The sequence below is a fragment of the Lolium perenne genome, chromosome 7 (assembly GCF_019359855.2).
Source record: "Lolium perenne isolate Kyuss_39 chromosome 7, Kyuss_2.0, whole genome shotgun sequence".
Taxonomy (NCBI): domain Eukaryota; kingdom Viridiplantae; phylum Streptophyta; class Magnoliopsida; order Poales; family Poaceae; genus Lolium; species Lolium perenne.
The window spans coordinates 213,238,961-213,254,686 of NC_067250.2; the positions used below are offsets into that span (position 1 = coordinate 213,238,961).

The following is a 15,726-nucleotide window of genomic DNA, read 5'->3' on the forward strand; positions in this document are numbered from 1 at the left end:
CTGCTTGTCTGATTTAGGATGATTGTTGGTATGATTTGTGCTATTTACATGTCTTTGTTTTCAAGTAGATTCACGTTATATGTACTACGTTGTGTGTAGGACTCCTTCCTTGATGACTTCAGCTAGGCGCTTGTATGCGTTGGGGACTCTCAGATCCCTTCGCAAGTTATTCCTTAGTTTCATGTGGATTATTGTTGGAAGGTCTTTAATGCTCCAAATCATTATTATTTCGCCCATATATGGTTCCGTATGCCTTGATTGGGAACCATCCTCATTATTTCCAAGATCCAATGGGTCGTGCTACACCGAGGTCGACCTCGTTCCTGCCTAAACGCGAGGTCAGTTTGACATTTCCACAAAAAACAACATGCGGGACCCATGCTCTCCCGAAATAGAAAGAAGAGCTTCGCGCGTGGGATTAAATATGTGCAGGACCACAACCCTGGGTGGTCCAAAACATCATCTTTTCTACGTATGTGCTCCCCATCGGATCCCATCATCTTTTGCACAACGAAATCAAATCCTCCATCCAGTTACATCTGGATCTAAACCCGAACAACAGAAACAACACCGAGTCACCGACGTGTTACATCAGGATCTCAAAACAAACAAAAGAGAAGTAAACAAGAAGAACACATAATTTCGAGCAGTTACATCTCAATCTCATCCCAGCAAAAAATCATCCTCCTCCATCGGGACACAGGGACACAGACCACCTATAAGTTTTTCCCCACCGCACCTTCTTCTCTAACAAATCTTACCAGTTGCACCTTGCTGTTCTTGAGTATGATACATGCATGGATTCATAGCTGAGCAAGTAAAATCTGAACATCTAATCCTGATGGTCTCTGATCTGAAATATGTGCTACATCTACTTTCATTGCTTATAAACATGAGCGTGCAGGTACATCTAAAATTTCAGATCACATCCTATAAAGAAAAATGGAACGTTTCTTAAAAAGTAGAGGAAGAGCAACATCTAGTAAAAAAAAAAATGGGGCATGCATGATTGAAAAAGACAACAGTAGTATGTTAGTAGTACTCTTGGGACAGCAGTGTGTTTATTGGCGATGAAGCTCTGTTCCCTTTTCTTGGCCAGCTTGTATTTGCCCCTTTTTCTAGCCCGCGGATGTAGCAAATGTCAATTTTTTTGTAGGATATAAATCAGTTACATGTAGGAATCATGACAAGAGATGTAACACATCTCCTGTCAATTTTATTACTAGATGGTACTTTTCCACTACTGTAACTAATTTGTGCTACTAACATATCAACACAAGTACATCGATCAGCCGAACACTAGCCTGAACACTGAGAATACTCAAACTACTACATCAAGCGACTTCAGGATAGAAATGTGATTGCCTTACAGTTGGATGTATCAGGAGACACTGGGATGTAGCCGACCCCGTAGGAATGTGACCGGTGACGCTGAAGTTTTGGCTGCTGCTGTGACGACGTGCCCGCGAAGAGGATGTTGCCGCCGCCCATGAGGATGTGGCACAACGATGTAAATACTATGTTAATTCTGAAAACGAGAGAAAAAGGGAGTTGCATCCAATTTAATCCTAGATGTGTTACATTCAAATGCTTCTACCAAAAGGAAAAATAAAGAACTGTCACATCTAAATATTTCTTCCATCCCATTTGAGAGATTAAATCTTTATTTTTTTTTAAATAGGATTGTGTTACATCACCCGAAAACTCCAATCTAGTTAACAATTAAAAATCACTATGTTACATCTAAACAACGGGATGTAACACAAAAACATAATGTATCACATCCTTTGCAGATTATATCTGCCTTACATCAAAAAAATCCATCAAACTAAAACACAAGGGGAGCACCATCTCATACACGAAATCCATTACATCCTGAAAAACACTTAGAATGTAACACTACCAGAAATGTAATATCATTTACCTCTATGTTACATCTAATGTCTATGGGATACATCTGCCGAGAAGTCCTATTCCAGCATGATATGAGTATATGACGCCTAAAAATTGGCCCACCCTAAGCTCCCCAATGCCCATGTAATTTAATGAGGCAAAAATATCCTATTTTACATCTTCAAATCACAGACAAACACAAAATAGTGGAGAGGAACACATGTTCATCATGGCCAGAACCCATCCTAGCATGTTGAATCAAAAAAAAAAATACGCACATATACTGGATCGAGAGGTTTTCAGTTAGATCGGACGATTACCTTACAGTGGATGTAACTGGAGACGAGGCCGATTTAGCAGGTTGAGTGGGCATGTAGCCGTACAATGCTGGAAAGCGGCCGTCAACACGGCGAAGGAGCCACCGGCGCGTGCCCGCGCAAGGATGCTTCGCCGTCGCGAGGAAGCTTTGCCCGCGGGAGGAAGCGGCCACCGGCGCGAGGAAGCAGCCCCCTCCGCGAGGAATCAGTCGGCGCTGACGAATCTCCTGCCGGCGTCGCGAATCGCCGGTGAAATCGAGCAAATCGTCTGAAATGGGGAACAGGTATGCCTCGCTCTCTCCAATCCTCCAAGCCAGTATCAGCGGTAGGAGGTGGGGAAAAGTCAGATCACAGCTCCTCACTACGCGTACCCGGCAAAACGTACACACAAAATAGGCTGCGGGTTGGGACTTTGATGCGCACCGTTGGATCTCAATCGCGCGGACGCGCGTGTAACCTCGCTGAAAGACCAAAACAAAGTCGACGACGGAATAGAAATTGCGTTTTAATATTGGTGTTAGTTTGGGTAATTCTAGTAAAGGGTTGATGTTTCGACTAGGGCATCGAGGCACATGGAATTTCACCATCTTACGGTCATTCCTAATGCTTTGATCTTGTTGGAATCCACCTATTTGGATGAGGATGAAGGGATTGCCACATCAGATGTCCAGCTTCTATGTCATCTAGTGGGTGAAGTGTCGGAGGTCGGTTTAGATAATGATGGGCTTTACTCATTACATGAGCTAAAAGCATCCGGTCGGAAATCTAAACTGATCATCTAACAAGAAACCGCATAAGCGGTCTAAGATGGTCAAATCTCCTATTATTTCCTAATGAATGGCATGTTTGCAAATAGCAGAGTTCTTAGTGACTTGGCTAAACACTTGCATTTTCTGATTGTATTAAGGAACATAATTTGTACTTTTTGGCTATTTCTGAAACTGGTACACGAGATTTCTCACAGAGTCTTTTGAATCATATTTCCAGGAGTATGGACTTTACGTGGATATCTTGTCCGCCACGGGCTCACTCCGGGGTATCTTACTTGGCGTAAAAATGACGCTATGGCTGTGTTGGCAAATTCGCACGGAGAGTTTCACATTAGACTCAAGATACGAAACAAGCCGGCAATTTCATATGGAGTTTAGTTGTTGTGTATGGTGTGTCCATGAGGACTCTAAAGCTGATTGTCTCCATGAAATGGTGGACTTTGCAAAGGATAATCCACACCCAATACTCATTGGGGGGATTTTAATTTACTAAGGTTCCCGTTTGAGAAGAGTTGGGGTCGGTTTAATAATCATTGACCTTTTCTATTCAATACGGTCATTGACAACTTGGATCTTAGAGAGGTTTCTATGATTGGAAGATAATTTACTTGGGAAAATAGTCTTCTAGACCTACTTACGAGAAATTAGATAGAGTACTCATGGATACTGATTGGGAATCGAAATTCCCTACCGTGTCCGTACGAGCTCTATCACGTATTGTAGGTTTATCAGACCATCCTCCCATCTTGTTGGCTACTGGATTGTCTAGACCACTGCCTCCTTGTAAGTTCAAATTTAAGCTCGGATGGCTACACGAGATAGATTCCATATTATGGTTAAGGACATTTCGGAAAGACCCTTGCTTGTTTTAATTCAATACAGAGGTGGAATAATAAGATGTACTTGTGCTTTATGCAAACACCTATCTGGTTAGGTGCGCCAAACAACATGGTTACTTAAAAAGAAAAACTACGACTTTCATCTATTAACGATGACCTCGAGGCTTTGGCTGAAGTTCGTCCTCTAACCGCATCAAAAATTGAGCGTAAGAGCCAATCAAATGCGGATATAGCAAGACTTTTGCGCGAGGAGGAACTCAAATGGTACCAACGATCCAGAGCTAAATTTATTCTCGAAGGTGATTCAAATACAAGGTGCTTACATAGTCTTGCCATGACAGACATATGAAAAAACGTATTCGGTCGCAATTTCAAGAGGAGGGAACGATTGAGGGTCATAAGCACCTAAAGTCGTAGATCACGAATTATTATAAGGGTTTATTCGCTGCTCCAGAGGAAGGAAATTCTCATTGGATGAATCTAAAACCGATGATATCCCCCAGGTGTCCCAGGAGGAAAATAGCTTACTTATTACACATTACACCGAGGATGAAATACGTAAAGTGGTTTTTCAAATGGATCACAATAAGGCCCCGGCTTCGGATGGTTTCCCAGCTGAGTTCTATTAGTCTTTCTGAGATATTATTAAGCCTGACATGCTTGCTTTATTTGGTGACCTCCATACTGGACAACTAGAACGGTTCCGCCTAAACTTTGGTGAAATCAGTTTATTGCCTAAAATTAATGAAGCATAAAGGATCCAACAGTACCGTCCTATATGTCTCCTTATTGTTAGCTTCAATTTTTTTACTAAATTTGCTACAATTAGGCTAAACACTGTTGCTGACCATATGGTTCGATCTTCACAAACTTCTTTTATGCAAGGGCGCAACATCCTGTATGGGGTGGTTATCCTTCACGAAACAGTTCATGAATTGCATTGAAAAAACATAAATGGGGTGATTTTAAAGAATGACTTCGAAAAGGCCCATGCTAAGGTTTTTAAGAGGAGCAGCATTCTAGTTTTGTCTCGAAAGGAAGTGTTGCTATTGAAATCAATGATGACAGTGGCAAGTACTTCCAAACCAAGAAGGGGCTTTGATAGGGTGATCTATTATCTCCAATGCTAGTCAAAGGTGAGAGGTCCTTGATAAACGATCAAGGGCACCAGTTATAGGGAAGGTTGTAGTTAAAGGTAATTAATCTTTGGTTCATGGATACATCGCAGACTAGGGAGGGCGTGTGTTTATTGTTCTATGGTGAATTATCTCACAAATCTCTTCAACTAGTTGATTTTTACTTGGACCTTCATGTTTTACTTCTTTTATCTTCTCTCCTTTGACTTGAAGACCATAAATTGTTTCTTGGATTTCCTTTGAGTTGTCTTCACTTTGTCAAGTTAACACGGAGGATTAGGTGAGACCTTGGGTGTCATCATTTACTTCCAACCCCTATAATGTTTGAAAAACACATTTTTTTTGTGTGGAAGTGCCCAAATGACCTAAAATGGATATTTTTTGCACGAAGATTAGTGGAAAGGACATGCCAAAATTGGAATCATGACCCCATCTTCTGCAGGTTTGTTCACACATGCATCCCCAACAACTTTGTGGGCTATATTTTGTTGTTTGGCATAAAAAATGAGTTTCCTTTTTATTACTTGCTAGATGCTTTTTTGTGAGACGGGTACCAAGGGGAGTGTGCAAAATAGAACACCCCCCCCCCCCCCGATTTTTTCAAAAGTTATGTCGGGTTGAAGCCATATAATAAATTATTTTTAGCTAAAACTTAATTAATGGTAATTTGAACGGGTGCTGCATAAATTACATCCCAATATCTTTTTTTGAAAAATATAGGGAGGTGACCCAATGGTGTGTAAACCCGTAACATTTGTCATACACGTAACATGCATCCACCTAGCACATACAGTGGTTACCTCGAGTTTGATCAAAATTTGAAATCAAACTAAAGACGCCTTTTTGTTTTTAAAAAGAAAGACTAGTGCATGGAGGCATTTGTCATACACGTGCCCTACATCCACCTAGCACATACATGTTTGTGATGCACTGCCTAGAAAATTGTTAAAAGGCAAATGTGCACAACTTTGCAAACAGTTTTTTGTTTTGTAGTAACAATACTAAATGCATACATTTTACATAAACACATAATGGGCATTTTCTAAAAACATTGATATATTATATAATTTTTGGATATAGAATGAAATAGTTATGAAATTGACAATGTTAAATCATTTTCTAAAAAAGTTAAAAAAATAAATTATTTGTACCCTCGAGCATATTGCCACGGAGTGTGACAGGTGGTCCATGCTCCACTACTGATGCCACTTATTCCATCTGACCCATTTAAACCCACCCCAAAATAATGCTAAAATCAAAGTCCCATCGCTATTTTTCTCCCAATCGGTGGGACCTACCTGTAAGCTTCACCTTCCCCGAATCACTAGTCATGACCGCATCTGGCGCAGGGTCGAACGACCTCACGCTGCCATCGTTGGTTGAGGGCGAAGCGGGCGAGGTGAGGACACGTCCTTGAACGGCGCTTCATCCCACCTCACATGCACCTCCGTGGCGTCGCCAGAGATGGGGGATTCCATGACCATGCTTGGGAGCTCGCGACAACGCGTCGTCTGGCCACTCTGACATCGTCCTCTCCTTAGTGTGGCCACTACGACGCCATCCCCACCTTAGCCCTTCTGCACGACGCCATTGAAGACGGTGGCTCGTCGAGGCACCTGCCATAGAAGAGAGCCATTACCTCTCTCTCTCGAACGGTCATGACCGGAGATAAGGAAGACAAGAACCCGGAGAGCTATTAGCGACGCATTAGAGATAGTACAAAAACCAAAAAAGAGAAGGGGCAAAACGTAAACTTGTACCTAGCCCACAAATTTCTATTATTTGATTTTTTTTGGATTTCGTTAATTAATTTGTATCTGGGTTATTTTGGACCCACTGAGCCAATGGTCTATGAACTTTAGATAGATATAAAAGCAGTTGCATATAACAATGAGCCATGTGAGCTTCCCGCAAAAAAAAAAGAGCCATGTGAGCTTGCGGCAACTAACTGGATGTCTTTTTTTCTGAGATCGAACTAACTAGATGTCGACATAGCAAATCACCCGAGGATGATACATCGAAGGTGTTAATGGGCCAGATGAGGGGTAAATCAGAAAACGTCCCTGAAACGAGAACGAGCAGATTTGGGCTAGCAGAGCCATAAAAAAATAAACCCAACGGACAAAACCATAGCAAATCGCCCAAGTAGGCCACATCCATGAATTGGATCATTCATGGAAGCGGTGCCTGTATTGGCTGGGCAGTTGCGGTGTTAACTTCCGTAATCATAACTCCCTCACCTACCATCGCCTCCAGCCTACGCTAAAAGAGTTCACATTGACAAAATGTGGAGAGTGTGTGTGTGCTAAAAGCCCATTCTTCCGTGACGCCCACGGCCCGCAGACTTCATCGGAGACGGGAAAAGAATAACTAGGAGATGCATTAGCACACCCTCAAACAAACAAAAAAGGAGATGCATTAGCAAAATCGACCAAAAGATGCAGAAGTATAAGCTGGCTACTGTACGTGAGCGTACAGTTCATTGGATCAAAGGATTATGATCACACGATAGAAGTTCAGGTAATTTCAGCTAGATTAAATTAGTCAAAATCTATCTAGTAGTAAACCAAATTTCCGATGCATGGGCGTCTTTGTTTTTTTTTAGATCAAAAGGGGCAAAAAAACCCCCTGGTTCCATTGACATGCAACCAAGGTTTCACAAAGCGTCTTTGTTTCCGCTATATATCTCCAAGAAGTAGCAGCCAGAGAGTGCTATCATCATTTCATGTACTCCCTTATTAAAATTTAGATGTATCAACGCACTAAATAGTGTTTAGATACATCTAAATTTAGACAAATCAAAGACAACTTTTTTTTTGGAATGGAGAGATCACGAGTAACTGTAGTCCGTGGATCCCAAAACGAGAAACTGTAGTCCGTGGATCCCAAACTGTGTGTGTAATAAAGGATCAGAGGCGGATGCATATTTCTCTTCTCTTGTTTTCTGAATATTGTTTTTCTAAATCCGGAGGTATATGTATATGTGACGAATATTGTTTCAAAAAAATGTGACAACAAGTTACGAATCTGGAGCTGGTAATACATGTCTTATGAAAGGATGCCATTTCAGGAATTGAAAGAGACAACAATGAAACAAACCACACAATCATATATCAGACTTACCAATATACACATATAATTCATATACTCAAATATATGTATTATTACTATTAATTTTAAGTGAGTAAATGATCGGCAATCCCGGAGAATGTTAAACAATGCTTACATCATGGAATTTCCAGGGGTGGATGCTACATAGTTAATTTGAAATTGAAATCCACATGTTTTATCTTCATTTCGGTGTGCCTACCGTAGTCGACACCAAGGAGATTGTAATGTATATGTCTAGTAAAACGATGGGTGGATCCTAATCTAGTGGATGTTCATCTGAGAACTTAACATAATTTTTTGGTGGTTTCATTTTATATTGGTTAATACTTCTCCCAGTTAGGTCTTTGGTGCTCTCTTCTTCCCTTAGCATTTTTCGATTGAAAGTCACCAACTATTAGGATGGGCGGCTCATGCGCCACACCAAACCTTTGAGGTTAGTCCTCGAAGTAAAGTTTCAACCTTTTGTAGTTTTCTCACCGCGTGCTTGGAGGAACAGTGAGATGTTACGGTTTAATTTGTCAAAAAACATCGACTTTACAGGAACTTAAAGTTGCTTTAATTTACCATTTGGAGCCTTTATTGCCATATTGAGATGACATGTTCATTCTATTGGGTTGCCTCTGTATATTCAATAAATTAAGTTTGATACGAATAAAGATATATACATGTACTGAGAAAATACCATAGTTCCTACTCCCTCCGTTCTAAAATAATTGAAGCTCTAACTTCACCCTAAGTCAAACTTCTTGAAGTTTGACCGATTTTATAGAAAATATATCAACGCCTGGACCATGAAATTAACCTTGTTACATTTCTCACACAGTAAAGTTGCATACTATGTAGAGATTTAACATTGCACATACTGGCACATTTTCCTATAACATCGGGAACTTCAATTATTTTGAGACAGAGGGAGTATATCCTAACCCATGTCCTTGAAACTTTTCTAAATAAAAGTGCAGATAAGTTGATATGAAATGGCGTGTTAGAGTCCGAGCATATAGGATTTATTAGTCTTGTTTTGAACCTTGCCCAAATTATATTTATCCATATAGGGCATACAGTCATACGAGGAGCAGTTTCATGTAGCGGATCTACATAACGGATATACCTTTTAGGGAAAATTTGGCCAACTAGGATTGAATGGTTTGAGCCGTATCTTCTTGATCCAATGATTACAAAATATTCACATTTTAATTAGAAAATTTATGTGTGACTTGAGGTTTTGAACAGATCAACTGGACAGTTGCACATTCCAAAGAACTAAAGCAGCGCATAATTCTTGTGTGCAACTCAGCGATGAAAGAATCTACTGCTCCCTTAGAAAGAGCAAACCAGATAGAGGAAAGCAGATATTTGTACGGATGTATACAGAAAAACCATGTCTACATATATATATGCATAATTTAAATGTTGAATATTATGAAAAAAAGATAGGATCACGCATCTATAACTTCCATTAGCCTTTATTAACTCCTCCAATTGAGTTACACTGCAAGGTCTCTGGGATCAAACTGAAATGGCTGGACAGTGTTACACCAATTAAATTTTACATACATTTAATTGCATGGGTGGACTAGAAATATCATAATACCAATTACCTATTTCGTTGCACATATAGCCTTGTCCTAGCCCGGGTAATGGACTATATAGTACATATACATAAGTTTACATATAATGGGAGCATATACTCCTATATAATAAGAGCATCGATCCATGCATGCAACAAGAATCCAAGTTATTTGAAGCTTGTGGAAACCTTGGGAGATTCTAGTAGAGGGTTCCAATCCCATATCTTCTCCAAGCTAGGGAAGTTAAGCAATGGGCCTTGAAATGGCGGCGTTGGCTGGTTAGGGCTTGCAGCATGGGTGTAAGTTCCGATCGCCCTACTCAGCTCGTCGATTGGGATGGTTGCCATTGCCGAGGAGCTTGTGTTGAGCAGGGAAGCGTGCGTGGAAGAAGGCAGATGCATTGCTGCTGGGTTGTTTGGTCCCTTGAGGTGGTGGTAGATTGACGTTCCGTCCTCCTCCGTCGATGTGATAGAACTCAGGGAGGAAGCCGTCGACCGGAACATTACTGACGGTGGTGTCGCCCCTGCCACTGCTGCAGACAGGGACATGTTCGTCCCCCCGGTAGCGTGAGTGTTGTATGACTTGAGAGCGGATGATGACTGGTGGCTGCCGCCGTCCACGAACATTGGCGGCTGGCGGCGGTGCGCCACCGCTGCCGCAGCCCTATGTCCTGTTGTGGTGTGCTTCGTTGTTGTGGCCTTTGAGCCGGACGATCGTGTTGTTGTGCCGATGAGGTGGAAGTTGTCGTCGATCCCTGGGCGTTTATAGACCCGGCAGAGCGAAATTTCCTGACACATATGCACACACATGTCTCATGGATGGATTCTTAATTAATTAGCATATTCAGAATGAAAATTGGTTGACCAAATACGTGCAGAGACTCCCACTATATATCCCTACTCTAGAATGCAAATATAGGTGCATTCTATTTCTATGTAACTATTTAGTGTTATGTATGGATTGAAAAAAAAAACACCGTTCAAATGATTTCACGTGCATGCGAATGCATGACAACATGAGACGAGACCCACTTCCTAAAAAAGTCATAAGGAAGAATGGAAGAATGGAAGGCACCAAATTGTAAGCAAACTAGGCACACAAAAGACTTCTGTATCATCTGTTTCATGCTATATGAAATTAGGAGCTGATCTCGAAACCACCAAAAAGGAACAGCAACACACTATATGCATCATATCTAAACTGTATGTCCTAGATTTGTGCCAAAAAATCATTTTAACAGTGTATTTAAAACAGAAGATTGCAAGCCCTAAAACATCAGACATACTACTAGATTTATCGAAAAAAGTATGCATGCCTTCTGTACATATAATTTTTGAGTGTGAGTTAACATCATTGCATATAAATCTACGGTCAAGTACCATATTTTATGGGAAATATCGCAAAAGGATTTGTATTTCTAATCAGAGTATGAAACTATGAATACAGATCAGTGCATAACAAAGAAATGGAGAAGGAAAGGAGAATGCACTTTTTATTTATTATTTATCACAGGGTTGCAGCTTTATACATACCAAGGATGTCATGTACATATACTTACAAAAAGGTAAGATAAATGGTGGTTAGGAAAAAGCTGTATGTGAAAGAGTGTAACAGATTTCCAATGAAGGCTTATATAGTCAAGAATCAACATCGATCCATACAAAAATTAAAAGGGAAACAGATTTCCACAAAATTTAATTAACTTAACTCTTTGTTGCCTATAAAACACACAAAATGACCAGATATACAAACAATGACACCATCTTAAACCCTTATAGTAGTTTAGCAAAAAAAAACAAGAATGATCTTGTATGTATTTCTTGTATATATTTCTTAATTGGAACTTACCAAAATTCTTGCGCACGTAATTTTCAGTATGCACTTCGAACACCTTTTCAGCAGACAATATGTGCAAACAGTTCCAGTTTGGGTACACATGCCAACGACTAGCAAAAGCAAATCTCTCCAGCCATGCATCATATATCATATCAACGCAACACTCCAGAAGTTTAAAGGAAATACTTTCTGAGTGGACACATCAGGGTCATTTTATGCTTTTTGCAACAAGATCTCTCCCCAAAAACTCAAAATTTAAACACCTCAAGATTCAAGTATCTGTTCGCATTTCTTGCAATCTGAAGTTCTTTCTTCTTTTTCTTGTGAAAAAATAGCAGTAAATTAATTATGAAAGGAACTGTTTAACAAAAGTACAAAAGGCATGATGCTTATACATCGATCCAACAATTAGCAGAACACATCAACAGGTAGGTCGATCAGGTTTAGTAGTACCTTCTGGTATCGTTCGGTTTCGCCGTGTGGGAGGCGATACTCATTCATGATCCAGCTGCTGCGGAGTCCCTTGGGCGCCTTCCCCACGTAGAAGACGAGTGTCTTCTTGAGGCCGATGGAGCGGTTGCCTTCCACGACGCGCACCATCCTGTCCGCCCCCGTCGCCTTCCAGTACCCCGACGGCGTCACTCGGTTCGGCCGGTCGCCGTTCCGGTACTTGCGGTCCCGAGGCACGTAGAAGAACCACTCCTTGTCCCCAATCGACGCTAGAGCTATACACAGCGCATATGTAGAGATCGAGAGTCACATGAGAAAAGGTGAATAGGTTCACATGAAATCAACGAGATCAGTTAATTAAAGGGGATCTCAAGTCACGTGTGCATGAAATCATATGCGCGGTGGGAAGCCATGATTATAATTAGGTGGATTCGTTGGGCAGTAGCATACCGGGGAGATCCCATGGGTCGTAGCGGTAAAGGTCGACGGAGGCGATGAGCTCGATGTTGAAGCGCTTGCCGTCCACCTTGCGACGGAGGTAGAACTCGATCAGCTCCTCCTCCGTCGGGTGGAACCGGAACCCGGGCATCACCGTCTCCACGTGCTCGCCGTGCTGCTGCAGCTGCACGCCGTCGACTTCGCCGCCGCCGCCGTGCTGCTGGTGGTGGTCTGGTACCGATCCGCCCATGGTGGTCGTCGGCCTTGATCGAGTCATATCGATCACCTCGTTCCCCAATACCCTCCCTCCGCCGGCGCCCTTTATAGCACAAGCAAGCTGTTAGGGGGAGAAGAGGACTGACGAAGTACTAGTCCTAGATAGATTGTGCAAGCTAGCTACACCACTAGCCCTAGCTACACATACACGCCACACGGTGATACGCACGGCGTTGTGGAAAATGAGACTGATTGATGCAAGTTGTACTGATCTAGCTGGTGGTGGTCCGGGGTAGAGAGATAATTAACGAGAGAAAATAGTACTACCTCTGTCCATAAATATATGTCGTAAGTTCGTTTAAATTTAGATGTATCTAAATACTTTTTTAATGTGTAGAACAATTTTTAGGCTATAGATACATTCGAATTTAGATGAATCTCCCGCATTTCTTTATTAATGGAGGGAGTATAGTATACTTAGAAACTTTTTTTGTCATAAGATGTGTGTAGTTATAACTTAGACAGCTGCAGGCTAGAAGAGGACCTGTTGATGTATACATGCCGGTATTAATAGCTGTTACTTTTAGCTAAGTTAGGAATTGGATTATCACAGCTCGATCTGTTACATGCTGTACCTGTCTCTGCTTGCACTGCAAGTGCCCCTGGTAAAAAGGAGGTAACATTGCACGCACTACCTCCGCTACAGTAGTAGTACTAGGAAGTTATGTTGGCCGACTGAGAGCTGAAACACTTATAAGAAGGGGGGGCGATGGAGCTGAAGGGGACTTCCACTCCATAGAAAGCGAGCTCAGCGGTGGCACATAAATTCGAGCAACGACGTGTACTTGTATGTTAGCCCTAGCCTGGAATACATACTAGTACTACGTACTTCCTCTATTCACAGTTACCTGAATAAAAAAATAGTGTTTGACAAACAGATGTTGATATATTTTCTAGATATTTAGTTAATTTTTTAAAGTTTATCTTTAACTAAACCTAAACACAAGATAATCATGAATGGAAGGGGTATCACTTATTTTCACTGCATGTACATTCCTTACCTGTACACTGCCGGCCAACCAGCTAGCTCATATATGTGATATGTCTCCACGTCGGCGGAGAGAGATAGAAAATCCGGTGCGTTTTGTATGCACGGCATGTACTTCTCCGAAACTAGGAAAAGTAGTTTTTTTCATTAATTAATAATTAATAAATAATAAAAGAGTTGTTCAGTTAGTTAAGGCAAGGTTAGACGAAAAAGATACATGTCCAAGCTCACAAGAACACCAACATAATATGGGCAAGCCAAACACCACTCCACCGGGAAATACCAAACAGTTGACACCAACGCAAGAGAAATACATTATGAACGGAAGGAGTATCATTTATTTTCACATTTATTTTCACTGCATGTACATTCCTTAGCTGTACACTGCCAGCCAGGGGCGGATCCATATAGAGCCAACAGGGTGCACAGGATCCCGGGAAATTTTGGTTTTCTTTGTATAGCTACAGATTTTCACCTTGTGTGCACCATGGTCGGCTCTGATCTAGCTCCGCCGCTGCTGCCAGCCATCTAGCTAGCTCATATATGTGATATATCTCCACATCGGCGGAGAGAGGTAGGAAATCCGGTGTGTTTTGTATGCGTGGCTTGTACTTCTCCGAAACTAGGAAAAAATAGTTTTTTCATTAATTAATAAATAATAAGAGAGTTGTTCAGTTAGTTAAGGTAAGATTAGACAAAAGAAAACATGTCCAAGCTCACAAGAACACCAACATAATATGGGCATGCCAAACACCACTCCACCGATACCAAACTTCTGACACCAACGCAAGAGAAATACAAGCTAGTTTTTTTAAGGAGGTTGAACCCGGCATCTGCATCAAAATAATATGCACATTCTTACTTATCATATTATTTGATAAAGATTGTCAAAAACAATTGATCGACCCAAAGCTACATTCTTGGCGACATCTGACACTATACCTACAATTTTGTTAATGGGGGTGACCATGGTAGGGACATGCGCCATAACCTCACACCAATCGCATACCATATAATTTGGAGGCCACACCAAGATGCCCAACGGCTGGCCAGGAGCACAAATGGATCCAGCAGTTCATCTGTGTGTACCGTATGTGAACGCTCTAGGAGCTGGAGCCACCATCTTCCGCCAACCCATCTTGAAGAGGGATCAAGGCATTGACCTTGATAGGCCTGACGTAATCTCCAGAACGATGCTATGCTAGGCAACACCATTTCCCTACACGCGTCCAGCACCGAGACCTCGCTCCATCATGCTGCAAAGACCCACCATCGTCAACGCGGTAGATGCCCCCCACTCCACCTTATGGCTCCTCCATCATGCATCTACTTCAAAACGATGCCATCAAGAGGAAGAATGACACCGATAGCACTGCCATCATCCAATCCATGAGACCTAGATCTATGGTTCCCTACAATACTTCGAGCGAGCAGGCAATGACTTCAGCAACGATGCCTTCAACAAGGTAACTACACATAGACGTTGACATCCCTGCAATGACCAGAGTGGGAGCTTGGTCAGATGTGCCTTCGCAATTCGCAGCTACCTAGATCATCGTCGAGTTGTGCGGATCTGCTCCACTTCAGCCCCCAACCACTCCACCGAAGGATCTGGCCGAGAGCCAATTCCGCGGCCCACTGCCACCAACCATCACCAAAGCAGAGCAGCACGTCGGAGCCAGCTCATACCGCCAGCCCATGCAATCGATGGCCGCCACCGCGCAGCCATGGGCGCTGCCTTGACCGCAGTGCACGATCTATCAACAAGCACCACCAAAATGTGCTGTCCACACCCGGATTCTTAAGTCCGGATGCCTATTATGTCATACATCGCAATCCCAGAAAATTGTTGTTGCGAGGCATAATAGTTAAGTATCACAGTCATCATTCATTACAAACCATAATGTCTTACAAATTGGAATCACATGATCCATATTACACAAATAGTTGATCTAATGATCAACGAACAAACACAAGTTCATAGCGGAAGCGTAAGATACACGGACTCTCTAGTCCACAGGCCAACGCTTGACGTTAGAAGCTCCTAGTTGTGGTAGACGTCCTGCTGATCGTCATCCTCGTACTGCTGCTCGGCTTCATA

At 42.0% G+C, this 15,726-nt stretch overlaps 1 protein-coding gene and 1 long non-coding RNA gene across 2 annotated transcripts; both read right to left on the reverse strand.

The window, feature by feature from the left end:
- Positions 1-516: 516 nt before the first annotated feature.
- LOC127314272 (uncharacterized) lies at positions 517-2,710 on the reverse strand. The gene is made up of 2 exons (XR_007859542.1): positions 2,214-2,710; positions 517-1,528 (listed from the first exon to the last, which is right to left on the reverse strand). It is a non-coding gene; the product is annotated as an uncharacterized lncRNA (long non-coding RNA).
- A 6,792-nt stretch (positions 2,711-9,502) lies between these two features.
- Positions 9,503-12,708, reverse strand: LOC127314271 (uncharacterized). The gene is made up of 3 exons (XM_051344722.2): positions 12,374-12,708; positions 11,927-12,198; positions 9,503-10,425 (listed from the first exon to the last, which is right to left on the reverse strand). The coding sequence occupies exons 1-3, from the start codon at positions 12,636-12,638 to the stop codon at positions 9,805-9,807; spliced, it is 1,158 nt and encodes a 385-aa protein (XP_051200682.1). The 5' UTR covers positions 12,639-12,708; the 3' UTR covers positions 9,503-9,804.
- Positions 12,709-15,726: the final 3,018 nt, after the last annotated feature.

Bases quoted from the DNA above. Each gene is read 5' to 3' on its own strand.
- LOC127314271 (XM_051344722.2), bottom strand. From the start codon at position 12,638: ATGACTCGATCAAGGCCGACGACCACCATGGGCGGATCGGTACCAGAC. The intron at 12,199-12,373 runs GTATGCTACTGC...CGCTGTGTATAG, and splicing joins CGACCCATGGGATCTCCCCG to CTCTAGCGTCGATTGGGGAC. The intron at 10,426-11,926 runs GTACTACTAAAC...CATATGTGTCAG, and splicing joins AAACCGAACGATACCAGAAG to GAAATTTCGCTCTGCCGGGT.